The 27,097-nt window shown below is 37.2% G+C and overlaps 1 protein-coding gene across 1 annotated transcript in view; it reads right to left on the bottom strand.

The window, feature by feature from the left end:
- Window positions 1-24,596: 24,596 nt before the first annotated feature.
- Window positions 24,597-27,097, bottom strand: part of LOC110802978 (probable serine/threonine protein kinase IREH1) — a 28,426-nt gene continuing 25,925 nt past the window's right edge. Inside the window, exons 13-18 of the mRNA XM_022008435.2 lie at window positions 26,561-26,612; window positions 26,412-26,468; window positions 26,149-26,322; window positions 25,971-26,048; window positions 24,966-25,102; window positions 24,597-24,877 (exon numbers count right to left, since the gene is read on the bottom strand). Of these exons, the coding sequence (XP_021864127.1) occupies window positions 25,028-25,102; window positions 25,971-26,048; window positions 26,149-26,322; window positions 26,412-26,468; window positions 26,561-26,612 (436 nt within the window). The 3' untranslated portion in view covers window positions 24,597-24,877; window positions 24,966-25,027. The remainder of the gene's footprint in view (window positions 24,878-24,965; window positions 25,103-25,970; window positions 26,049-26,148; window positions 26,323-26,411; window positions 26,469-26,560; window positions 26,613-27,097) is intronic.

The raw sequence follows: 27,097 nt of genomic DNA, 5'->3' as shown, positions 1-27,097 counted from the left end.
GTTTCACCCTTCGGCTATTTTTGTAACACCCATTTTCTAAAATAACCCCTTTTTAAATATAACTGTAGGGAATTATCAAAGTATTATCGCCCGTGTAAAAACGTACGGCTTATTCAGAATTTTGCAGCGGAAAACATAAAACTAACTTTTGGGTTCATAATTAATCTATTACATATTAGGTCCAAAACAATTAACTGAAATAAGGAAATACGAATAGTACGACAAGTTTCAAATCCAAGTTAACAAATTGAATCACTTAATTAAACAAATAGAACTACAAGCTCTCTAATCCCGATCCCAATGATGCATCATCTTCAAACCTGTAGATGGGCAATGCTTATTGATCCTTAGAGACTGCTCACCAAAGATGGGTCATCACAGGATCAATAAGGCATAGCCATGATCAACACACACAAACAAAGCACGTAATCAGCAAAGCTGAGTACTACATACTAAAGCAATAATAATCCTAACATGATACTATTAAACATAATTAAGGGCAGACAAAGCATGATAATCTGACGACCATACTTAACTAGACTAGGCTAGACTGGACTAGACTTTTATAACGATAATATTATTTTAATTGAAATAGGCAATGGACCGAGTTTTCTAGGTAGGCGAGGTACGGGCGCGACTCGGTAACCTCAGTGACCTGCGATATCGAGGAACGTTTGACTGAAAATAGGACGCGGTGATCAATCCGGTCCGAATGAAAGGCCATGGGCTACCACCATGAACCCCAACTTCTGTTTGTCCGTCACTTTAGACGTGCACAGTCTAAAGCTATTGCTACTCAGTTTCACTTTACATGATTTACAAATTGACACCCTGTTATGACTCAACAATCACATAAGGCATGCAACTCACATTTATTTATAACTGTTTTTATCTTGGAATTGAGTAAGTGATCACAAAGGCATCAAACAAGACTCATTCCAATTAACTCCAATCTTTTCTTTAATACTGATCAACCCCTGAATATGGGTATAAGGTTTCAACTTACTAAATAAGGTCCTCCGCCCTCATAAAGTAGTGAAAAGCTAAAAAGGGAACAACAATTAACTGATCTGAATTATATACTGAATAATCTAGTGTTCCCAATCAAACATGTTTGCATCAATCTTCCATACTAACATGTTATAATCCTCAAAATGCAATAAAGGTTTAATATGTTCATCCAACAATATCAAACATGCAATTTCAACCTGACTAAGTTCATCAACAACATTAACATAACCAACAATTAGCACACATTCCAAGCACACAGGTATGTACGTACCTTGTGTAAACAAACTGATAGGCCACCTTAACACTTTCAAAAGTCGCCTAAAGAGAATTCTCCGCCTAAACAATCCAACAAGTAATCTCAATCAATTTCTAATCATTGACAACCGTAATAAAGCATTCTAAATACATCCTAAATAGATTTAGAACTTTCCCCGATATCAAAACTTGAATATTTGCTTTCCTAGCATCATAATTATTGAACCAGTGATTGAAATTCGTTGAAAACTTTTGCAAACATCGTACTTTAAATTTTCAGCAATACTAATTCATTTGAAAAGCTTCACCAAGGTCAATCTACGTTCCTAGTATCTCAAAACAACCAATTCGATAATTCATACTCAACCTATCATGATTAAAACTCATAAAAACCTTGAATTTCATACTTTAAACAATCAAAATTAATATTTCAAAGTAATTTGATAATCTGAAAATTAATAACTTTATTATATAATTGCAAAAATCTGAAATTTATAACTTAAATCACAAAACTCCTAACTTTAATTCAAGAAACTTAATTCAAACTAATACATCATGAATAAACCCTAACTCAATATTTAATTAACCCAAAACTGAAACAATTCGTTTATAATTAGCAACCCAAAACTGAAAATTATGTTCAAGCCATAAAAATTATAAATTTAATATCAAGAACATAATTTAAATTAACAACTTTTATTTAAAATAATTAGTTACTTAAGGTTTAAGAAATAACCAAGAATTAAGGAGGAGAGAGAACAGCTGGCCGGCGGACGGACGGTGGTTCGCGGCAAGGCTTACCGGCGACGGTGGCTGGGCCGCGGTGATGCTGCGAAAACGACAAGGGCTAAGCTAATGGACAACGAAAAACAGAGGGGAGGAAAGGAACGAAAAAAGAAAGAAAGAACAAGGGGAGGAGGAGAGATACCGAACGGTGGCTGGGACGGCGGCGCGGTGGAGGTCGATGAGGCTGCTGGTCGAGAGGTTGAAGAAGGCTCCTTGTCTCTTTTTTTTTTCTTTTCTGCTTTACGTGTATCAGGAAGGAGAAGGGGAGGGTTTTATTTTTTGTTTGGGCTTTGCCCAATTGGGCTAGGAGTAGGATATCCTCAATGGGTTAGGGCTTGTTTTCTAATTTCGATAGGACATGGTTTTGCAACTCGAATTCGTTTTAAAGTAAAACTCGAAAATACATTTTGATTTCATAATCATTGAAAGTGTTCGAAATGAAATAAAATAATTATATTTTAATTATATTCGTTTCTAAAATCCGTAATTTATGTTTAAATATATATTAAATATACTAAATATTCGTTAAAATATGTAAATAAAATGTATAAAATTACGGGGGATTACAATCTACCCCTCTTAAAAGAAGTTTCGTCCCGAAACTTGGCACGAAAATTCACATATTTTTTCCAAACTTTTCGACTTATTCTAATTGTAGAAGTACTTTGTGCCACTCTTGTGCACTCTTTTGCCAAATAAGAGTTACTTGCAATACTCAAGAACACAATTTTCTTATGTGGAGAATCTATTTACTTGCATCAACATGTAAAGGTTGCTAAAATAAGCATGAAATGCATAAAATACCATAAAAATAGGTAAAAAGCGCGAATTTCTATCGCATTCTACCCCCCTTAAAGAAAACGAGTTACGCCCTCGTAACTCACCTCAGAAAATAACTCTGGATACTTGATCTTCATTTCAGCTTCGGCTTCCCACGTTGCCTCTTCGTACTCGTGGTTCGACCAAAGCACTTTCACTATGCTGACGTCCTTATTGCGTGTACTACGCACTTTTCTGTCAAGGATTTTCACAGGCCTTTCTTCGTATGTGAGGCTACTATCAATCTGAATTCTCTCAGGCTCTAAGATATGACGCTCATCAGGGATATAGCGCTTTAGTTGGGAAATGTGAAACACGTCGTGCATCTTTTCGAACTCCATTGGCAAGGCTAACTTGTATGCTACTTTCCCTATTCGTTGCAGAATCTCATATGGGCCTACATACTTGGCACTTAGCTTGCCCTTTTTCCCAAATCTCATCACACCCTTGGTTGGTGATACTTTCAAGAACACTTTATCACCTACTGCAAATTCGTCATCTCTTCTTTTCAAATCCGCATAACTCTTTTGCCTATCCTGGGCAGCTTGAATTCTAGCCTGAATCATTTTTACATTCCTGACAGTCTCCTCAATGAATTCCGTTCCCAAGACTATATTCTCACTGAAATCATTCCAGCATGTGGGACTTCTACACTTTCTCCCATATAGTGCCTCAAAAGGTGCCATCTTAATGCTTGCATGGTAGCTATTGTTGTATGAAAATTCGATCAAGTCTAGATGGTCTTCCCAACTACCCTTAAAGTCAATCGCACAAGCCCTCAACATATCTTCCATAGTCTGGTTAGTTCTCTCAGTCTGACCATCGGTTGCAGGGTGGAAAGCAGTGCTCATTTTCAAAGTTGTCCCAAGGTTCAACTGGACCTTTTGCCAAAATTTCGAGAGGAATCTTGAATCACGGTCTGAGATAATATCGGTTGGGACCCCATGCAACCTCACTACATGCTTAATGTAAGTCTTTGCGAGCTGTTTCTTTTTCCATGTCTCTTTTATCGGAATAAACACGGCTGATTTTGTTAGACGGTCCACAATAACCCAAATGGTATCATTTCCGTTCTTTGATCTAGGCAAGGCAGTAACAAAATCCATCGAAATGGAATCCCACTTCCATCCAGGCACTTCTAAAGGTTGAACTTTCCCCATGGGTCTTTTGTGGTCTATTTTGACTTTCTGACAGGTTAGGCATCTAGACACAAACTCGGCAACTTCCCGTTTCATATTAGGCCACCAATAGATTTGCTTCAGGTCTTTGTACAACTTGTCACCCCCAGGGTGCACAGAATATGGAGTATTATGCCCCTCATCCATAAGACGTCTCTTGAGTTCTTCACACTTCTGTGGTACACACCATCTCCCTTTGAACCTCAAACTACCATCCTCATGAATCTTGAAATCCACTTCTTTCCCTTGACCCATCTTTTCTTTGATCTTCCCTAAGTACTCATCCCCAGCTTGACTTTCTCTAATCTCCTCGAATATGGACAACCCCAATGACAATGCACTCAGTTTTTCTTTGGTTTCCCCAGGATTTACTATTTCCAGGCTAAGTTTCTGCATGTCTCGACACAACTCTTCAGGCACTACCAAGACATTCATACTATGGCTAGATTTCCTACTCAATGCATCGGCAACTACATTTGCTTTCCCCTCATGGTACTGAATGTTCAAATCATAGTCCTTGATCAACTCTAACCATCTTCTTTGTCTCATGTTGAGATCTTTCTGGGTGAAAATGTATTTTAGGTTTTGTGGTCTGTGAAGATCTTACATGTTGCCCCATAGAGGTAATGTCTCCAAATTTTCAAAGCGAAAACAATCGCAGCTAGCTCTAGATCGTGGGTAGGGTAATTAGCCTCATATGGTTTTAATTGACGCGACGCATACGCAATCACCTTCCCATTTTGCTGTAATACACACCCCAACCCATTCTTCGACGCATCACTATATACCTCAAACCCTTCATTCCCATCAGGCAAGGTTAAAACAGGTGCTGAGGTTAAACGCTCTTTGAGAATTTGGAAGGCTTCCTCACATTTTTCGCTCCACTCAAATTTTGATTCTTTCTTCATCAAGTTGGTCATGGGTCTTGCTATCTTTGAGAAATCTCTCACAAATCTCCTATAATACCCAGCTAGACCTAAGAAACTCCGAATATCCGACACATTCTTTGGAGTAGGCCACTCACTCACAGCTTGAATTTTGGCAGGATCCACAGAGACCCCTTCTTTTGACACATAATGCCCCAAAAATGCTACCTTTTCCAGGCGGAATTCACACTTAGAGAACTTTGCATACAACTGGTTCTTCCTAAGCGTCTCCAAGATAACCCTCAAGTGATCATCGTGTTCCTTTTCATTCCTCGAATAGATCAGAATGTCATCAATGAATACCACCACAAACTTATCTAGGAACTCATGGAAAATCCTATTCATCAGATCCATAAATATGGCGGGTGCATTGGTTAACCCAAAAGGCATTACTGTAAACTCATAATGGCCATAACGAGTCCTAAATGCAGTCTTAGGAATGTCTTTTTCAGCTACCCTCAATTGGTGATATCCCGAACGCAAATCAATCTTTGAGAATACACTTGCCCCGTTCAACTGGTCAAACAGGTCATCTATCCTAGGCAAAGGATATTTTTTTTTGATTGTTACGTTGTTCAACTCCCTATAGTCAATACATAGCCGCATACTCCCATCTTTCTTTTTGACAAACAATACTGGAGCTCCCCACGGTGATGCACTAGGCCTAATGTACCCTTTGTCGAACAAGTCCTGCAATTGTGTTTTTAACTCACTCATTTCTGGGGGTGCCATCCTATAAGGTGCTTTGGATATAGGTGCAGTTCCGGGATTTAACTCTATGGTAAATTCAAGGGTTCTAGCCGGTGGCATGCCCGGAATCTCATCCGGAAATACATCTACAAATTCTCTTACGATTGGGACATCCTCTATCTTTACCCCAACTTTCTTACTTACATCTTGGACACTACAGAAAAATAGTTCACACCCTTTATTGACCAGTTTCCTCACTTGTAATGCGGAGATCACCCCAAAGTTCCTAGACTTCCCAAAACGTCTATATGATATTGACTTCCCAGTAGGGTTCTTTAGGCTTACTTTCTGAATCTCACAATCTATCCTGGCCTTGTATAAGCTTAGCCAATCCATCCCCAGAATCACATCTAGTTCCCCCAAACTAAATTCTATCAAATTAGATGGAAAAGTGCAATCTTTTATCTTCAAAGGCAAGTTCTTAAATAATTTCGTACACCTTATTGTTGCACCATTAGGCATACTAACAGGTAAATCAATTGCCTCAAAATCTACTAACTTCAAATTTTTAACAATAGAGGTCGAAATAAAAGAATAAGTTGCCCCTGAATCAAACAATGTTTTAACAGGTAAGGAGTTGATAGAGAAAGTACCCGAAACTACGTCTGCAGAACGTTCAGCTTCATTTCTACTCATTACGAACAGCTTTCCTGGAGCCTTGTTGTTATTGTTGTTTCCATTGGCAGGTTTGTTTTGGTTTCCCTGGTTGTTTGGTGCCCCAGCAGGCTTCGAACCTTGGTTCCCCGAATGGTTAAACCCTGGTTTCCCTTGGTTACTACTCCCACTACCATTCTGCTCTCTCTTCTGCTTTGTAAAGCACTCATACTCTCTATGCCCCTTCTTACGACAGTAGTTGCAAGTTACCAATTCCCCCTTACAGTCCTTCCCAGGGTGATTGTTGTTGCACATCTTACAGTGATGCACTCTGTTAGGCTGGTTTTTGTTGGTGTAGTTATTCCCCTGGCTATTCCTTCCCTGAAAGTTACCATTATCATTACCATTCCCATTTCCATTTCTATTCCTTTTGAAGTTCCCCTGACTTCCCCCAGCATTAAACTCTTTCCTTTTATCCCCAACAACAATATTCTTTTTGTCCCTCCTGGTCTGCAGGCCATAAATATGGGCAGCTCTTCCATACACAATGTCTAAGGACGTAAAGGTTTCCCCGCCTAATCCCAGTTGGATCTCATCGGTTAACCTTTGTTCAAACCTCTGAGCCTTTAGTTCCTCAGTAGCTACCACCTCAGGTGCAAACCTCGACAAAGCTATAAACTTACTGTAGTATTCAGCAATGGTCAAATTCCCCATCCTAAGGTTGATAAATTCCTGGGCTTTCTGCTTCCTCATAAAAGGAGGATAAAACTTCCCCCTCAAAGCAACAATAAAAGAATCCCAATTGAATCCCTCAGCAGCACTTAGTCTAGTCCCATTTTCCCTCCACCAAAGGTCGGCCTCATCTTTCAGGTAGAGGACAGCTTTGCCTACTTTCATATGCTCAGGACAGTTTACCGCCCCAAATAGTTTCTCAAATTCCCTGATCCAGTTTTCAAGGAAGGTGGGGTCTGCCTGCCCCTTAAAGTATGGTGGCTTAACTTTCGCAAGCCTTTCAAACATGTCCCCTGCAGAATCGGGACGCTCAGTTCTTTCCTGGGTTAGTTTTTCCGCCAAGAGGCGAATAGCAGCAGCTAGGTCACTATTATTGGCCATCCTAGAGCGCGACCTGAAATTAATATGCTAAAATTCAGGTTCAAAACTTTACTTACATTATCCTCTAGCAATGCAATATCACATTAACATTCAAAATGCACACGAAATGAACAATCATGCAAAACATTCAACTGAGAGACAAGGAATAACTTCAATCATCACGAATAATAAGTTAGAATAAAAGAAGAAAACATTCCCCTTGCGTGCCCGTAAAACTTTGATCCTTTAGATAGTCAATAATCTAACTTTTATTCCTCAGAAGAATGTCAATAACAATCCTAAATATTAACACACACCTGTTCTCAAAATAACGTAAAAAGGTTCTACGATATAAACATAAACTATGGTTGGGCGGATTGTCCAACATTTTTCTCACACACAACTAAATATGTAAGCAAAGCTAAAGGGAAACATCATCAGACTTGTCCTTTGATTCGCTATAACCTTCTAGGGTGAATAACTCATATTTAAGTTCATCATCATCATCCATATCAAAATAATAAGCTTCTTTTCTTGGCCTAGAGGATCTTCGTAGACCTTGAAGTTGATGATTAGCTTCTTCTGGCTCAGGCTCAGGTTCAGGTTCAGGTTCATGTTCAGGCTCAAACTCAAACTCAGGTTCAACCTCCAATTCATGCTCGAACTCAAACTCAAATTCTTGTTCGAACTCAAACCCAAATTCATGCTCAAACTCAGGCTCCGAATCGCTTTCAGGTCTCAAAACAGCTTGATAAATATCGACCCTAGTTTGCCCTCTAGCACGATCAAATTCACGAAGGGCTTCATCATCACTATCAGGTTCTCCTGCTCTTAAAACTCGACGCAGAACAAGTTCATGGCTGGTGTAACTGTTAATGTCAGACTCGTAATCCATTTCATTTTCATCATCGCTTAGAATAATAGGGTTAGAGTTGCTCCCTATTCTATTTCCTTCCATGCCAGACATGATTAGAGATCTATAACAATTAAACATAGTTTCTATGTTAGTAATTAGTACTCTCACTTACCGTATGATCCCACAATACACAATGAGTAAGAATGTATATCAATCGCAAAGCATAGGAAAGACACGACAGTTAGCAGGTAGAGAAATTACAATCATGTTGACATAATGCAGACACAATGATTCTATTCTATATGCCCTTTCCTATACTACCCAACTCTCAAAATAATCATAGTATATCAAACATTGAAGCATAAAAGAATAAAACAAGAATGATTTATAAGAATTGGATTGATTAAAAGAATAATTATTAAACGATAAATAATTAAAAAAAATTTTTTTTTTTTTTTTTTTTACGGTACTGTAGCAGCAGCAGCAGTAAATTTTTTTTTTTTTTTTTTTTTTTTTTTGTTTGAAATATTAATTTGAATTTCAAAAGAATCGAAATACATTAATTCGCATAACCAAAAACGTATTTCAAAGCACGATTCAAGAGTCAATATTAAAATAAATTCAAACATTTCTAGCTAATAACTTTAAATTTATTCACTAGTGTGAAATTACTTTTACGTAACTAATTAGTTGGTTAGGCGCCTAAGATATAAAAGGTAGACACGAAATCTCAGTAAAACCTTTAGCTCAAAAATACCACTTTGTAACAGCCCGACAATTCCCATTTTCTAAAATAACCCCTTTTTAAATATAACTGTAGGGAATTATCAAAGTATTATCGCCCGTGTAAAAACGTACGGCTTATTCAGAATTTTGCAGCGGAAAACATAAAACTAACTTTTGGGTTCATAATTAATCTATTACATATTAGGTCCAAAACAATTAACTGAAATAAGGAAATACGAATAGTACGACAAGTTTCAAATCCAAGTTAACAAATTGAATCACTTAATTAAACAAATAGAACTACAAGCTCTCTAATCCCGATCCCAATGATGCATCATCTTCAAACCTGTAGATGGGCAATGCTTATTGATCCTTAGAGACTGCTCACCAAAGATGGGTCATCACAGGATCAATAAGGCATAGCCATGATCAACACACACAAACAAAGCACGTAATCAGCAAAGCTGAGTACTACATACTAAAGCAATAATAATCCTAACATGATACTATTAAACATAATTAAGGGCAGACAAAGCATGATAATCTGACGACCATACTTAACTAGACTAGGCTAGACTGGACTAGACTTTTATAACGATAATATTATTTTAATTGAAATAGGCAATGGACCGAGTTTTCTAGGTAGGCGAGGTACGGGCGCGACTCCGTAACCTCAGTGACCTGCGATATCGAGGAACGTTTGACTGAAAATAGGACGCGGTGATCAATCCGGTCCGAATGAAAGGCCATGGGCTACCACCATGAACCCCAACTCCTGTTTGTCCGTCACTTTAGACGTGCACAGTCTAAAGCTATTGCTACTCAGTTTCACTTTACATGATTTACAAATTGACACCCTGTTATGACTCAACAATCACATAAGGCATGCAACTCACATTTATTTATAACTGTTTTTATCTTGGAATTGAGTAAGTGATCACAAAGAAATCAAACAAGACTCATTCCAATTAACTCCAATCTTTTCTTTAATACTGATCAACCCCTGAATATGGGTATAAGGTTTCAACTTACTAAATAAGGTCCTCCGCCCTCATAAAGTAGTGAAAAGCTAAAAAGGGAACAACAATTAACTGATCTGAATTATATACTGAATAATCTAGTGTTCCCAATCAAACATGTTTGCATCAATCTTCCATACTAACATGTTATAATCCTCAAAATGCAATAAAGGTTTAATATGTTCATCCAACAGTATCAAACATGCAATTTCAACCTGACTAAGTTCATCAACAACATTAACATAACCAACAATTAGCACACATTCCAAGCACACAGGTATGTACGTACCTTTTGTAAACAAACTGATAGGCCACCTTAACACTTTCAAAAGTCGCCTAAAGAGAATTCTCCGCCTAAACAATCCAACAAGTAATCTCAATCAATTTCTAATCATTGACAACCGTAATAAAGCATTCTAAATACATCCTAAATAGATTTAGAACTTTCCCCGATATCAAAACTTGAATATTTGCTTTCCTAGCATCATAATTATTGAACCAGTGATTGAAATTCGTTGAAAACTTTTGCAAACATCGTACTTTAAATTTTCAGCAATACTAATTCATTTGAAAAGCTTCACCAAGGTCAATCTACGTTCCTAGTATCTCAAAACAACCAATTCGATAATTCATACTCAACCTATCATGATTAAAACTCATAAAAACCTTGAATTTCATACTTTAAACAATCAAAATTAATATTTCAAAGTAATTTGATAATCTGAAAATTAATAACTTTATTATATAATTGCAAAAATCTGAAATTTATAACTTAAATCACAAAACTCCTAACTTTAATTCAAGAAACTTAATTCAAACTAATACATCATGAATAAACCCTAACTCAATATTTAATTAACCCAAAACTGAAACAATTCGTTTATAATTAGCAACCCAAAACTGAAAATTATGTTCAAGCCATAAAAATTATAAATTTAATATCAAGAACATAATTTAAATTAACAACTTTTATTTAAAATAATTAGTTACTTAAGGTTTAAGAAATAACCAAGAATTAAGGAGGAGAGAGAACAGCTGGCCGGCGGACGGACGGTGGTTCGCGGCAAGGCTTACCGGCGACGGTGGCTGGGCCGCGGTGATGCTGCGAAAACGACAAGGGCTAAGCTAATGGACAACGAAAAACAGAGGGGAGGAAAGGAACGAAAAAAGAAAGAAAGAACAAGGGGAGGAGGAGAGATACCGAACGGTGGCTGGGACGGCGGCGCGGTGGAGGTCGATGAGGCTGCTGGTCGAGAGGTTGAAGAAGGCTCCTTGTCTCTTTTTTTTTTCTTTTCTGCTTTACGTGTATCAGGAAGGAGAAGGGGAGGGTTTTATTTTTTGTTTGGGCTTTGCCCAATTGGGCTAGGAGTAGGATATCCTCAATGGGTTAGGGCTTGTTTTCTAATTTCGATAGGACATGGTTTTGCAACTCGAATTCGTTTTAAAGTAAAACTCGAAAATACATTTTGATTTCATAATCATTGAAAGTGTTCGAAATGAAATAAAATAATTATATTTTAATTATATTCGTTTCTAAAATCCGTAATTTATGTTTAAATATATATTAAATATACTAAATATTCGTTAAAATATATAAATAAAATGTATAAAATTACGGGGGATTACAATTTTGATTATCTACGAGCACGAGTATTTCCTTCACTATCCCCAGTGGAGTCGCCACTGTGAGGGGGTCGAAAAAGCACGAGGCTAATGCGTGACCTCGTCCCTCGTGGGTGTGACGTTTCTTTTTGTCAAATCAAGTGTAATTGGATTTCCTGTGAGTTTACACCCAATTGACTAGTAATATAGGAGTCGCCATTCAGTTTTTAACGACAATGAGAAAAACTGATAAAACCCGGTTATCGTGACATAAAGGGAGTGCAATTATGTTTGACCACGACGGCCATAGGTTCCCTTGTGATCCCTGGTGTGGGGATCTCTCAACATACACCCGCAAGGTAGAGATTGAGGGTTCGGGGGACTGTAACTACCGAGAAGAGTACTCGCTCTTCGATAACTCCAGAGGCAGGATATCCTTACTAGCTCAGCATATAGTTCCTATAGTTCCTGAACCAACCATTGAGATATCCAGTGGATTTGAAGATGAGCTTGAGGAGAACAATTTGGTTGATAGTGAGCCACAGCAAAATGATGAGGCTATGGATGAAGACTCGGATCCGGAAGAAGACTTGGATGATCCTAATGATCAAGACTTTACTCCAGAGCAATACAAGGAAAGAAATGATCGTCGTGACGACGTTAGTCTCTAGAGAAATATAATCCTTAGTTTTATTATAGTTGGAGAATAAATGTTATGTCATTAGTGGATGTAAGACTTATTCATTGGAGTTTTAATAAAAGAATGAAATTTCCTTTTCGTTATCTCTTAAGTTCAATTCTCAATTCTAAGTCTTGTGGGTATCGCAAAGGGATTAATTGTTATTTCTTCAATGAAATTTTATGTGCAAGGTGGTCTAGTAGCAACCATCTAAATTTACTTGCATAGAATAGTGGGGTGAGAAGGCCCAAAAATGGCGCCAACTCTTCCCCTAGGGTGCGCCTAAACGTGTTCTTGTTGTGAGTAGGTTCGTTGTCGAACTAGTGCCTTAGTAATATCATGTCCAACCAATATTAAATTTAGCCTTTTTATTTTATTCAGGAGAAGGGATATGGCTAACCAAGAGATTTCTGAAGTGGTTAGACAACTAGCTGAGGTAGTTCGAGACCTAGCTCAAACTAGAGCCAACCCAGTGCATGATCCGGCTGGGGAAATGTTTAAGAAAATAGCTCAAAGCAAGCCTCTACTGTGTAGCGGAGAGATTGGACAAAGTGTGCTTGAAAACTGGTTGAGAGAGTTTGATAAACTCATTGTAGCTGTGAATTGCCCCGAAAACCTTAGGGTAAACAGTGTTGTGTACTACCTGAGAGGTGAAGCTGATTTATGGTGGCAACGATGTGAGAATACCCTTAGAGCCACACCTAACTTTGGGTGGGAAGCATTCAAAACTGCACTAAGGAACAAGTTTTACCCACCTTATTTGAAGAAGCAAAAGGCGCAGGAGTTCGTTGAACTCAAAATGGGGGGTCTGTTTGTGACGGAATACTATTCTAAGTTTGTAGAGTTGTCTAGGTTTGCACCTGAAGTGGTGACAACGGAAGAGCTCAGGGCTCAAAGATTTGAGAATGGTTTGACCATGGACTTACAGCTGTTGTTATCTGGAGAGACCTTTACCTCATTAGACACCCTGTACGGAAAAGCTTCTCACCTGTATGGGTTACAACAAAGGAAGAATGGTAGTGCTGAAAAGAGAAAGGATGGAAGTGTGAGGCTCTGTATAGACTACAGGGAGCTCAATAAGGTCACGATCAAGAACAAGTATCCTTTACCTACGATAGAAGACCTATTTGACCAACTGAAAGGAGCTGGAATCTTTTCAAAGATCGATTTGCGTTCGGGTTATCATCAATTGAGAATTGCTGATCACGACATACCAAAGACCGCATTCAGGACTAGATACGGACATTATAAGTTCACTGTTATGCCTTTTGGGTTAACCAATGCCCCTGCAATATTTATGGACTTAATGAACCGTGTATTCCATGCTTATTTGGACAAGTTTGTAGTGGTTTTCATAGATGACATCCTAGTGTATTCAAAGAGTGAAAAGGATCACGCGGAACACTTGAGATCTGTGTTGAGTACCTTGAGAGATAACCAGTTGTATGCCAAGTTCTCAAAGTGTGAGTTTTGGTTGGTAAGAGTTGCATTTTTGGGACATTTTGTATCTAAAGAAGGGGTGGCAGTTGACCCTGCTAAGATCAAAGCTGTTAGTGAGTGGCCTACACCCAAGAATGTGACTGACATTCGTAGTTTTCTGGGATTAGCTGGCTACTATAGGCGCTTTGTGCAAGACTTCTCTAGGATAGCCAAGCCCATGACTACCTTGATGAAGAAGGAAGCAAAGTTTGAATGGAGTGACCAGTGTGAGGAAGCATTCCAAGCCTTAAAGACGCGATTGACAACCGCGCCAGTGTTAACCTTGCCAGATGAGAGTGGTGCGTATGATGTGTATAGTGATGCCTCTAAGAATGGTTTAGGGTGTGTATTGATGCAGAACGAGAAGGTTATTGCGTATGCGTCAAGGCAATTGAAGCCATATGAATCCAATTACCCTACCCATGATTTAGAGCTAGCTGCTATAGTGTTTGCATTGAAGATATGGAGACACTATTTGTATGGTGTGAAGTGTAGGATATTTACGGATCACAAGAGTTTAAAGTACATCTTCACACAGAAGGACCTGAATATCCGCCAACGAAGGTGGTTGGAGTTGATTAAGGACTATGATTTGGACATCCAGTACCATGAGGGAAAAGCCAATGTAGTTGCTGATGCCTTGAGTAGGAAATCAAGTCATAGTGTTAATGCGTTAGTAGTTGCTAACGAGCTGTGTAAGGACATGCAGCGTTTGAACCTTGAAATAGTGAGTGGTGGAAGCCTTGAGGGAATGATGAATGCCTTAACCATCCAGCCGTCAATATTTGATGAGATTAGGGAGAATCAAGCTGGTGATGTAAAGTTGGAGCGAATCAAGGAAAAGATTTCACAAGGTAAGGAGTTAGAGTTCCGAATCCATTATGATGGAAGTTTGAGGTACAAAGGCAGGTGGTGCGTGCCTCAAAGGTGTGGAGAATTGAAAGAGAGATTGATGAAAGAAGGTCATAACACGCCATATTCTGTGCACCCAGGTGGTGACAAGTTAGATAAGGACTTGAAAAAGATCTATTGGTGGCCAAGAATGAAGAACGAAGTGGCTGAATTTGTGGCTAGATGCCTGACTTGTCAGAAGGTTAAGATAGAGCACAGGAGACCTCAAGGAAAGGTCCAACCTTTAGAGATTCCAAGCTGGAAATGGGACTGTACTTCTATGGACTTCGTCACTTGTTTACCTAAGTCAAAGACTGGGAATGATACAATTTGGGTTGTGGTAGATAGGTTGACTAAGTCAGCAGTGTTTATACCAATGAAGGAAACCTGGAAAATGGAACAACTTGCTAAAGCTTACATTAAGAATGTTGTGAGGTTACATGGAGTTCCTAAGGATATCGTGTCGGATAGGGATTCAAGGTTTCTTTCGAATTTCTGGAAAAGTGTGCAAAAGAGCTTTGGTACGACATTGAAAATGAGTACAGCCTTCCACCCAGCCATGGATGGACAAACTGAAAGGACTATCCAAACCCCTGGAGGACATGCTTCGGGCATGCGTTATTGATTTCCAAGGAAGTTGGGAAGATAGCCTAGATTTGATTGAGTTTTCCTATAACAATAGCTATCATGCTAGCATTGGAATGGCACCATTTGAGGCTTTGTATGCACGAAAGTGTAGAAGTCCACTTTGCTGGAACGATATTAGTGAAACCGTGGTGTTGGGACCTCAAATGATAGAAGACACCATGAACCAAATCCGAACCATCCAATCGAAGATTCAAGCGGCGCAAGATCTCCAAAAGAGTTATGAGGACTTGAAACGTAGGGATGGAGAGTTCAATATAGGTGATAAAGTGTTACTCAAAGTGTCACCAATGAAAGGTGTCATGAGATTTGGAAAGAAAGGGAAGTTAAGCCCTAAGTACATAGGCCCATATGAAATCTTAGAAAGAATCGGAAAGGTAGCTTATAGACTAGCCTTGCCTATGGACTTGCATAGAGTGCATAATGTGTTCCACATATCATAGTTAAGGAAATATATCCCGGATAAATCGCATGTGTTGCAACCGGAGACCATAGAATTAGACCAAAGTCTAACCTTTGAGGAAAGACCTGTCAAAATCCTTGATAGCAAAGTGCGTAGTACGCGTACTAAAGATGTGAAAATTGTCAAAGTGTTGTGGTCTAATCAAGAATCTGAGGAAGCTACTTGGGAAGCGGAGGACGAAATGAGAAAGAAATATCCTGAGCTTTTTTCCGAGGTTAGTTGAGTTACGGGGTCGTAACTCGTGTCTTTTAAGGGGGGTAGAGTGCAGTAGAATTTCGCGCTTTTTACCTTGTTTTCCCCTATTTTATGCTCAATTTAGTGCTTACTATTGAATTTGCACTTATTATTGTCCTGTTTAATCATGTAAAGAGTACAGCAACTTAAATTTTTTGCAAATGAACGCATTGAAAGTCTCAGAAAGTCTCAAGTTTTGAGTTGAATTTTGATTTCCGAACCAAAGTTTCGGGACGAAACTTCTTTTAAGGAGGGTAGACTGTAATACCTCGTATTTTTATAATATTTATAAGTATATTTTATTATATTTATGAAGCACTTTACGATTAATTAGCATTTAAATAATATTTAAATGTATTTTATTTAATGTATTTTAATTAATTAGAATATTTATTATATTAATTAATTACGAAACGAATTTAATTCTTAAGTCGGGAAATTAAATGGGTTGCAAATGATTTTTAAAGGCTTCGGGTTTTAAATAAAAAGTCCAATTTGTTTAATTAAACGAGCCCAATCAAAAGAGTTTAATTCAAGTCCTAAGCTAGCCCAATCATTTAATTCCCTAAGCCCAATTCTAATTTCCTAAGCCTAGCCCATTGAAAGTAGGGAGCCTATAAATAGGACTCCCCATCATTAATTGAGCCCCTAAAATCTCATAAACCCTCTCTTTTTCTTTGCTTTCCCATCACTCTTCCTCTCTCCTCCTTGCTCGTCCGACCCTCGTCCCGCACACGAGTGCCCGCTGCTGCTCGTGCCCCTTGCACGGCACAGCGCCCCTCCCCCCTTTGTGCGCGTGTGTTGTTGTTGTGTGGTGCTGCCGCTGCTGCCTTCCCTCACCCAGCCACACGCCCACACTCCCTCTCTCTCTCTCTCTCTCGCCCTCGCGCCCACACTCCCTCACTCCCTTCGCCCGCGCCCAGCGCGCTGCTCCCCTCTCGCCAGCACTGTTGCGCGCCCCTGCTGCCCGTTCCTCTTCATCGCTGCACACACGCCCATGAGTGGTGCGTTGTGTGTTGACGTTGTTGCTTGTTCGTTCGTTGTTCAATCTTTTTCGCCCAATCACATTAGTTCGTGATTGTTCCGTGCTATAGGCCGGATTGGTATAATTCTCTTCTTCCTTACCTATTCTATTTAAATTCTGTATTTTAAATTATAATATTAATATTGTTTCGAGTAATTAAAATGTTGGGAACCGGTTATGAATACCGTGGTTTGAGGATTTGCGTGTTGTGATTCATTAGGTTGTTTTAATTATTAAAGGACGAATTTTCAGATTTGTTTATTGATTAAAGGGTTGATTTTTATGATGTTAAATTAGTTTTAATGGGATTTTCAAGTTAGGGTTTTAACCTAGACCTAATGAGTCAATTAATTAGCATAATTAGGTGATGATTTTAATTATGATAATCAATTATATTTTCAGATTTGAATAAAGGCTTAAAGTGTTGATTTTTATTGATTTTAAAGGCGGAAAAAGTATGTTTTCGTACAAGGGATTGATTTTGCAAATTGAGACGATTATATTATTGAAAAACGATCGAATTCTAAAGTTTAAATGAGGTTTTGGATCTTATAAAGTTGCTGGAAACTTAATGAACATGGAAATAATTTAAGTTTCATTATTTTGATGATAGGAGGTGATTTCTAGTTGAGTGCTCGTAATTGCAAAGTGGCCCCTACGCTTAGGTATTCAAGGTACGTACAAGTTTAGGGCGACCATACCTTTTGTCAAGGACATTACATGATTGTTGATGATGTGAATTATATTATGTGAATTCATATATGTTTTGGTGAACGATCATGTGGATTAATATTATTGGAATTATTGAATTGTGGGTTGAACAAGCATGTTGAGTTTATTATGAGTATGAATTTCCTTGTCAATCATGTTGTTCAACATTTATGCATGTATGGTTTGTTTCACATGCAAGGGATGGATTATTTATTTGTATGCTATTGTACAGGATGTCTAGCATACTTTGAGCCAATTATTCGTACCTCGTTCTACTATTTATTTTACCACATGTGAAGGGATTGCTCGTGTAAGCCACCCCACATGTAGGGTTCAGTTGGGAATATTATGTATGAAATGAATTAGGATTTGGCACAACCCTCATGTTAATGTGCATGATGTGGAGTCTCACTTTAGTGAGGAGGGACATGGTAGTAATTTCACAAGAGTCTTGCTTGGTTAATCACAAGTCTTAACGCATTAAAATAAGATTGTTTTGGTTGTTGTTTATTAATTGTATGAATGTACATTGTTGAGTCTTGAGTTCACCTTTAATAAAATATTAATAAACGTAAAGTGCAACCAGAACAAGCTTCAAAACTCTTGGAACGTATATACCTTGAGTATAAACAATGGGGGGGGGTCTTGCCGGAAATCTCGTACTCCTACTAATGATACAAGACGTTGTTTCATTTATAATATGCGCAGGAATTCCGTCGGTATGGCCCGACACTCGGTATGGCCCGAATTTATTATTTATTATTTGGTGTATAGTTGGCTCCCATCACATTTCCTTTATGGAATATTCTTTTGGCCCGTTCGAAGCTTATTCTAATTAAATTGTGAGTCAAGAGTCGAGTCTTGTATTCATGATTGGTTGTTAATTATTATATGGCTTTTGCATGATGATTAGTACTTAGTGAGTGATGCATGTTTTAGTTTCATTTCACTCTATTCTTGTAAGTACTCAGCTTTTGCTGACTACGTGCTTTGTGTGTTTTGGTCATGGCCTTTGCCTTAATGACCCTATGATGATCTATCATTTGCACTTGCATTGATGGGGAGTAGAATAATATAGCAGGTTGGTAGATCGGAATCATGTGGCTTGGGATGATCGAGAGAGTTGCATGTTTTCGTATTTCGAACCATTTAATAATACTTTAATTATGTTTGAAATGTTTGAACTATTTATGTTTTGGTTTTGGGCCATTATGGTTCCAAATTGTAGGAGGCCTCGATAATTTATTAATTACGTTTTTAAAAGTTAGTTAACATTAAATTCCGCTGCGTAATTCTGGTAATAGCCTTAACCGTTATCACGGTGGCGGTAATGCTTTAGTAATTCCTTTATTTTATGTTAGAAAATGATTTTATAAAAGCAAGGAATTATTATGGTGTTACAATAAGCCCATGCCTCACCAAAGCCACGTAGCAGCAGCGCCCATGGGTCGTGTGCACGAGTGCAGCGCCCATGGCCTTTTAGCTTGGTTGGTCATAGCATCGCATCGCAACAAGCCTTGCACACGACAAGCATTGCACGAGGCAACACTCGCTGGCGCCAGCCAGCGCCATGCTGGCGTGTTTCCAGTGCTCGTTGGTGCCATAGCCTGCGTTGCTTGCTTGCCTCGTCTCGCCTCTCGTTCACTTGCACACGCACACACTGCTTAGGCTCATAGCCCTCGCGCGCGCGCTCGTGCCTTGCTCGCTGCCATAGCACCGCATGGGAGACGAGCTCCCTTTCTCGTCGTCGCATGCCCGCACCATTGCAACACCCTTTAAGGCTAACACTTAGCTTTCCATTGCTTCGTGCGTGCAAGACCGTGAACGTTTTTTAAAAATCGAAACTTTCATAATTAAATTTAATGGCAAATTAATAGTTCGTATTAATTTCAAAAATTTAGGCGAAAAAATTGAAAATTTATTAATTAAATCAATTTCGATGACATGATTTCTAGGGATTAAAAACTAGATCATAAAATTTTATAATTTCCAAACTTTAACAAATTTTATGTTGGTTTTTTAATCATAGGAACCCAATTAAATTACTAATTATGAAAATCAAAACAAATTCTAAATTATTTGAAATTCAACAAATTAATTATAATTACAAATTAGGTTGCATAATTAAAAAATTTAGACCTTAAAATTGTTAAATATATATGCAGTAGGTCAATTATAAATTCAAGATTTACATACAAGAAACGTATATATTTAATTTAACATCATAAAGTTACAAATTTTGCATTCGAAAAACTAACACCTCCGAAAAGTCATAGTTAGGCTTCGAATTTGGGAATTCAGGGTTCGGCCACAAATCTATGATTTTTGTCAAAATTTTAAAACGTCGTTGACATGCGAAATTCACTATAAAAACATAAGATTTCGACCATTATTGACAAAACTGCCGAAAATCCTGCGAACATATAATTAAATAATAGCACGCATTTGCAATTAATTACATCCACGAAATTAATCAGCCTTTTAATTCTTTACAAATTTATAAAACTTAATCCATGTTAACTATAATTGATTATAGATTTAATTAGAGGCTCGTGATACCACTGTTAGGTTATGAACAATATATTCATGCGGAAAAACCATAAAAGCCAGGAATCCAAATTAATTTCCACATAGTCAATTAGCACAATTTAGTATACATACTATGTGATGTGTGTCTTCCCTAGCTGCTCCCGAACCGATCAAGAACAAGTAAAGGACTTCAAATGTCGCCCCTCCGTAGAAAGTCCACAGTACGTCCTGATCCTCCTTAGATTCAACCAACTAGAATATTCTCTAAGGTTTTGTGCACTCGGGAAACTCACAAAGGTGATAGACAAATATTAAACTCTCCCTTGAATTTAATGTATTGTGTGTCTTATAAATTGTGATCATGAACCACATATTTATAGGGTGGATATAGAGAAGTATAATCCTACTAGGAATCAAATGCCTAAACCCATTAGGATTCTAGTTAATTATATGTATTATAACTCTAGGAATAATCAAACACCTAGAACTTTAATTATTGTAGGATTAGGAAAACAAACAACTTATGGTCCAAGTAACTTCGAACGGGCCAAAAGAATATTCCACTCTTGACTCACAATTTAATTAGAATAAGCTTCGAACGGGCCAAAAGAATATTCCATAAAGGAAAGGTGATGGGAGCAAACCATACACCAAATAATAAATAATAAAATTGGGTCATACCGAGTGTCGAGCCATACCGACGGAATTCCTGCGAATGCGCATAATATGAATGAAACAACGTCTTGTATCATTAGTAGGAGATCAAGCTTTCCGGCAAGTCTCCCCCCATTGTTCATACTCAAGGTATATACGTTCCAAGAGTTTTGAAGCTTGTTCTGGTTGCACTTTACGTTTATTAATATTTTATTAAAGGCGAACTCAAGACTCAACAACGTACACACATACAATTAATAAACGACAACCAAAACACTTATTTTAATGTTTTAAGACTTGTGATCAACCCAAGCAAGACTCTTGTGAAATTACTACCATGTTCCTTCTCACCAAAGTGAGATTCCACATCATGCCCATTAACATGAGGGTTGTGCCTTTGCACGACAAATCCTAATTCATTTCATACAACATATTCCCAACTGAACCCTACATGTGCGGTGGCTTACGTGAGCTAACCCTTCACATGTGGTAAAATAAATAGTACAACGAAGTACGAATAATTGGCTCAAAGTATGCTAGACATCCCGTACAATAGCATACAAATAAATAATCCACCCATTGCACGTGAAACAAACCATACATGCATAAATATTGAACAACATGATTGACAATGAAATCCATACTCATAATAATCTCAACATACTTGTTCAATCAACAATTCAATAATTCCATTAATAGTAATCCACATGATCGTTCACTAAAGCATATATGAATCCACATAATATAATTCACATCAACAACAATCATGTAATGTCCTTGACAAAAGTGTGGTCGCCCTAGACTTGTACGTACCTGGAATACCTAAGTACGGGGGCCACTGTGCGAATCACAACTTACTAGAAATCAACTCCTATAAACACAACGGAGAAACTTAATTATTATCCATGTTTACTAAATTTCCAGCAACTTTGTTTAGTTTTAAAACACTTGAATTAATTAGAACTTAATCGTTTATTAATAAAATAATAGTCTCAATCAATCGTTTAAAACCCTAGCGTGAAATTAATTTATTTTCATGTATAAAACCATTAAAAGTCGACATTTTAAGTCTTTACAATATTCTGAAAAATATAATTTATTATCATAATTAAATTCATCATCTAATTATTCTAATCAATCGCCCATAAGGCTTAGATTAAAACTCCAATCATAGTTTGTAATTAAAACCATTAAAACTAATAAAAATTAAAGCTTTTATATATACTTCAAATCTGAAAATTATAATATTTCAATTCAAAACATTCTTCAATAATTCAAACATACAAATCCTCAAAATTCAGTGTTCATAACCGATCCCAGCATTTTAATTAATCAAAACCAATAATAGTAATATAATTTAAATACGGAATTGAAATAGAATAGGCAAGGAAGAAGAGAATTATACCAATCCGGCCTATAGCACGGTACAATCACGATTTGAATGTGATTGGGCGCAATAGAATCAAAATATACGGAGTATACGGAACAAAAAACAACACACACAACAGCACGCAGCTGTGCTGTGCGGGTCGAGGGGCGTGAGAGGCGAGAGAAAAAGAGGGAGTAAATTACTGCAGCAGGATTTTAGAACGCTCATAACTTTTAATCTACAACTCGGAATTGATCGATTCTTGAGGCAAGGCAAAGTTCAAGAACTTTTCTAGATCTACAACTTTGAAGAAGAAAACTTTTTCTGAAAACGAACGGAAGTAGGAGAAAAACGGCCAAAGATAAGTTCGACGAAAGAAAGAAGAATTTAGGGTTAGGGTTTTAATTTTAGATTTAATGAATAATAGGGAGCGATTTTGAGGGTGAGCACCTATATTTATAGGCTTAGGAAACTCAAAGATGGGATAGGCTTTAGGATTCCCTTTCGGGCTTCATTAAACATAGGATGGGCTTGTTTAATTTGTTTGGACTTGAACTCGGAATTGAATTGGGCTAGATTCATTTAAAATCGTTTTACTTTTGAAACCCAATTAAATTCCCAACATTAAATAATAAATTCGTTTGGTAATAATTAAACTAATAAATATTCTAATTAAATAAAATACATTTAAATGACATTTAAATGCGTTTTAAATTCTAAAAATCATAAAAATACTTTATAAATATAATAAAATATATTTATAAAATACAGAAAAATACGAGGTATTACAATAACCTAAGAGTAAGTTCCTGAGAACAACAACACAGCACTCAATTGTGTTGTAAAGTGCATATCTTTTAATCGCTTTCAAGCTAACATAATATGTTATATTAATCACGCCTAATAAGATAATTTCTTGATAAAATTGATCTTGATAGGTACTGTATATCAATCAAAACAACCCCTTTGGACATATTGTTTAGTTAATTCATTTGTGCATTAAATCAATTCAGATTAGTAAAGTCTAAAACATGTCCCTAGATCTGATTTGTTACGATGTTTTAGACTAGTAAGGATTGACGCATGGGCTAATATAGGGCACTACTCGTATTAGAAAATGTACCTCAGAATCCAATCTACTATGCGGATGTATCTTAGGCGATCTCCATTCGAGATAACAAGGGAACCAATTTCTATTAAGACCAAATACCCGAGCCACCATAGCACTTACTATGGTACTCTTGTATCACGATGACATGGTATTGTCAGTTTTCTTCGAGAACGTAGGAAAAACTGAATGACGGCTACACGATCTAGTGAAAGGATGACTATGGTCACCCATGCTACCCTTTTACCTTAATTGATCGCCACAAGATGAGGAGAAAATCAACTACAGTACGCAATCCATTCTTACAAAAGAAAGGTTATGCATCTAGAAATTGCATCAACTTTTCGACCCCCCTCAAAATACTACAATCAGTAACATATCTTAGTTCCTTCCTTCTCCCATGACGACAACCTACCAGCGACTTTTTTGCCACACAAGCACAAAAGAGTATTTGCTTCCCTTCGTCTTCTTCATCCCCATTGATTTCCAGATTAAAGAAACACAACATCCATTTTTGGCAAGGATTTCGAATAAACAAACTCCGACAACAAAATCCATCTTCTTCTTTGATGAACGATGTATAAGCCCCAATATAGATGAACGATGAACGAAGGGTCAGTTTGCAGGCCACCGAATACCAAGAAAGTCCGGCAATAGTTTGGTAATTAAAGGTTAGCTTAGGTAAGAGGAGAGAGAAATTAAGTTAAATATTAATTAATTTAATTGTCCTAAGAACCCTAATTATTGATTTTCCTACACTAGTAGAAGATACAAAAAAATAGTTTTAGAAAATTCATAAATTACAGAAGCTATTTACATAAAATAATTTAGGCATTTAAATTTAAAGAAAAAATCATTTTAAATCCTTACAACAAATTAAATTGTTTAAATTTAAAGGTAAAATGAATGGCTCACATTAATTAATTATGGCGGTTGTCATTTTAACAACCATTGCAGAAAGGTCCTGTGCTAGAAAAGGTTCAAGAAAATAAGATAAAAAAAATACAATAACCAACAAATGGAAACAAGTAGAAAGCATAACCAACTGAAAGGATGGAGGAAGCCGACAATAATGATATTCATACATCTCTAATTCTCTGTACTTCATTTTATACTTTTTTTCTCATTAATTTGTGAAGTTCCAAGAATTACAGTATTATTTTGTTTTGCAGATCTTAGAAGTAAAACGTATGAGATGAGACAAATAACGGGGATGGGCTTTTCATTGATATTACAAACAAAAGTAACACATTATGCGGGCTAATCGAACAGTATACATACACCATTATACCCTCATGCCCCTCTATCCAACCCAAATCTTCCCCAAAGAAAGGTTACCAATGGTTTACATTTTGCTAAGTTCCGGAATTGAACAAAAAACCTCAACGACATCGGCAACCCCTAAATGTGAAACTTGTTGCAGAGCATGAGGTAAGACCACATCCGGTCGTATGTTCTCTAAGAGCTGCTTCTATTTCTGCAAAAGTTCAAAAAAATAAAGAGAACTTGTAAAGAGACAATCCTAGGTAAGGATATAATCATACGGATTAACGAGACGATCATACATTTACAGGTTGTACAATCAACAGGGAATCCCGGGGTTTTTTACTCGAGGAAAATATGGTTGTCACATTGGGGGCGGATCATCCTTCCAACCTTTGCTAAGTAAATCAATGTTGATTGAAGCAAGCTGAGAGAGATTCTGGAGAAAACAATGAAAAGGGAAAAACCACAGGAGAATAAGAATGATATAATTAACCAAAGGTAATATTTTCCCACATAAACAATAACAGGATTAATATTTATATTTCAACAAATATATATTTTACTAGTCAGTTATCTGGGTAAAAATATTTTAGAAGTCTCATATGCAAAACTTCCAGAAAAAAGATTTCAGCTATTATTATAGCCTAAAAATAGTAAGACATCTCTTACCAAAAAAAATAGTAAGACATCATTAGAATCATAGAAGCTGCGTATGAAACAGTCTCACAATATAATACAGAGTATTGTAAAACCTAGCCTCTATATTTTTTTCTAAAGAAAATTTCAGGGTACCTATCACATTTTTAGAGAACAACCTTTAATTTCTATCAAGTTGTGTGGGACACTTTCATGCTAGAGTTGCTCCAAAAGAGAATAGCAAATCATAACTAGAGAAATTCCATCACTTTTGCACGTACTCATGTTCTCAATATCATCAATCAGGAGATGAATCTCCCATGAATATAAATAATGGCCTTTGCCACAATCAGGTCATTTTACTGTATACTCCGTGAGGATCTAGGGTAAACCCAACATTTAGATGATGTAATCCCAGATGATTAAAATTCATATGATGCTAGATAATCGTCTGCCAAGACAATCAACTATACTACAATAGAGAATTTTTCAGAATTCTGTACGGAAATTAGATTCTTCTTAACTCCAATGTGAACCAAATAACACCCAGTATATCTGGTTGCAATGCCTGTGACCTGTGTTCATAAGGCATTTTTTTTTTCTATTATTCAAGAAATGAAAACAAGAAGAATATTGTAGCAACAGATATGCCAGAGCCAGGCAAATACCTTAAAAGAGAAATTACTGAAGGAATAATTAACAGCTGAGCCCGATTCAAACTCAGTCAGTCCCCTGCATTCATCTCCCTGATGACAGTATACCCCAATATTCAACCAGAAGATTAGCATATTAGAAGAAAAAGATAACGACGACTAAGTAAACAAGCTCTAGTACAACAAACATTACCAATTCATCTTGTTTGTCACTCAGACAGCCGCTGCTCCCACTAGCAGTGCCATCATCACTGGTGTCTTCAAATTCACTAGCTGCATTGACATGGTCATCTGAATGATTCCAAGAGTAACGACTAGTGAAGTAACTCGTATCATCTGCACTCTCTGAAGCAGGAACAAATGCTGCCTGTGATATTAAAAGCATCAGATTGTGTATAGACATTGAAAAAAAAAAGTATAGGTCACAGGTGCTTAGGATTAACATAATGGTTGCACCTTCTGCCTTGCCAGAGTGTCCCAGTTAATATCTCTGAAGAAAGGATGTGCCTTCACCTAAAGTGTAAAATGCATGGGGTTAGGGGATGATGAATACACAAGCAATGGAAAAGGTTGATGCTTAAGAACTATAAGAAACATAATATAACCTCTGATGCTCCTTTAGCTCCAAGTCTCTGATTAGGATCTTCCGTCAATAATCTGAAAATCAAAATACATTTTTAGTAAGAAGACAATATCAGAATTTGCCAATATAGCGACTTGAAGAGCTCATGACATGGTCTTATATCAACATCTTTGTCGTTTTAGGCTCAAATTTTTCTGATTGATACTCCCCCCATTTTTTTTGGACAAGATTAATTGATCCACATTCCTTCCTAAGATGTCCACAAATAGTTGTTCCATTTCCTTATATGGTAAGTTCTGATCCTTCCAAAACTACAACTACTAAAGCCCACAATCTCTCGTTTTATCTCCCTTAAATCCTTCATACCTCGCCACATGGGCTCTCTTGTAATTGACTGCCTTTAAAATACAACCCTCAAAAAGTGATGCTCTAGCAATATGTGTAACAAACAACGTAAAAAGCATCCGTATAAATATACTATTCTCAATCCTTATACACTCTTCAGAAAGCGTCACAACAATACGGATCGCTATCAATGTAAATTGCTATGAATTCAATT

The sequence above is a fragment of the Spinacia oleracea genome, chromosome 2 (assembly GCF_020520425.1).
Source record: "Spinacia oleracea cultivar Varoflay chromosome 2, BTI_SOV_V1, whole genome shotgun sequence".
NCBI classification, from domain to species: domain Eukaryota; kingdom Viridiplantae; phylum Streptophyta; class Magnoliopsida; order Caryophyllales; family Amaranthaceae; genus Spinacia; species Spinacia oleracea.
Note: the sequence above shows the minus strand (reverse complement) of the source record. Positions and strands in the feature narration are given on the sequence as shown.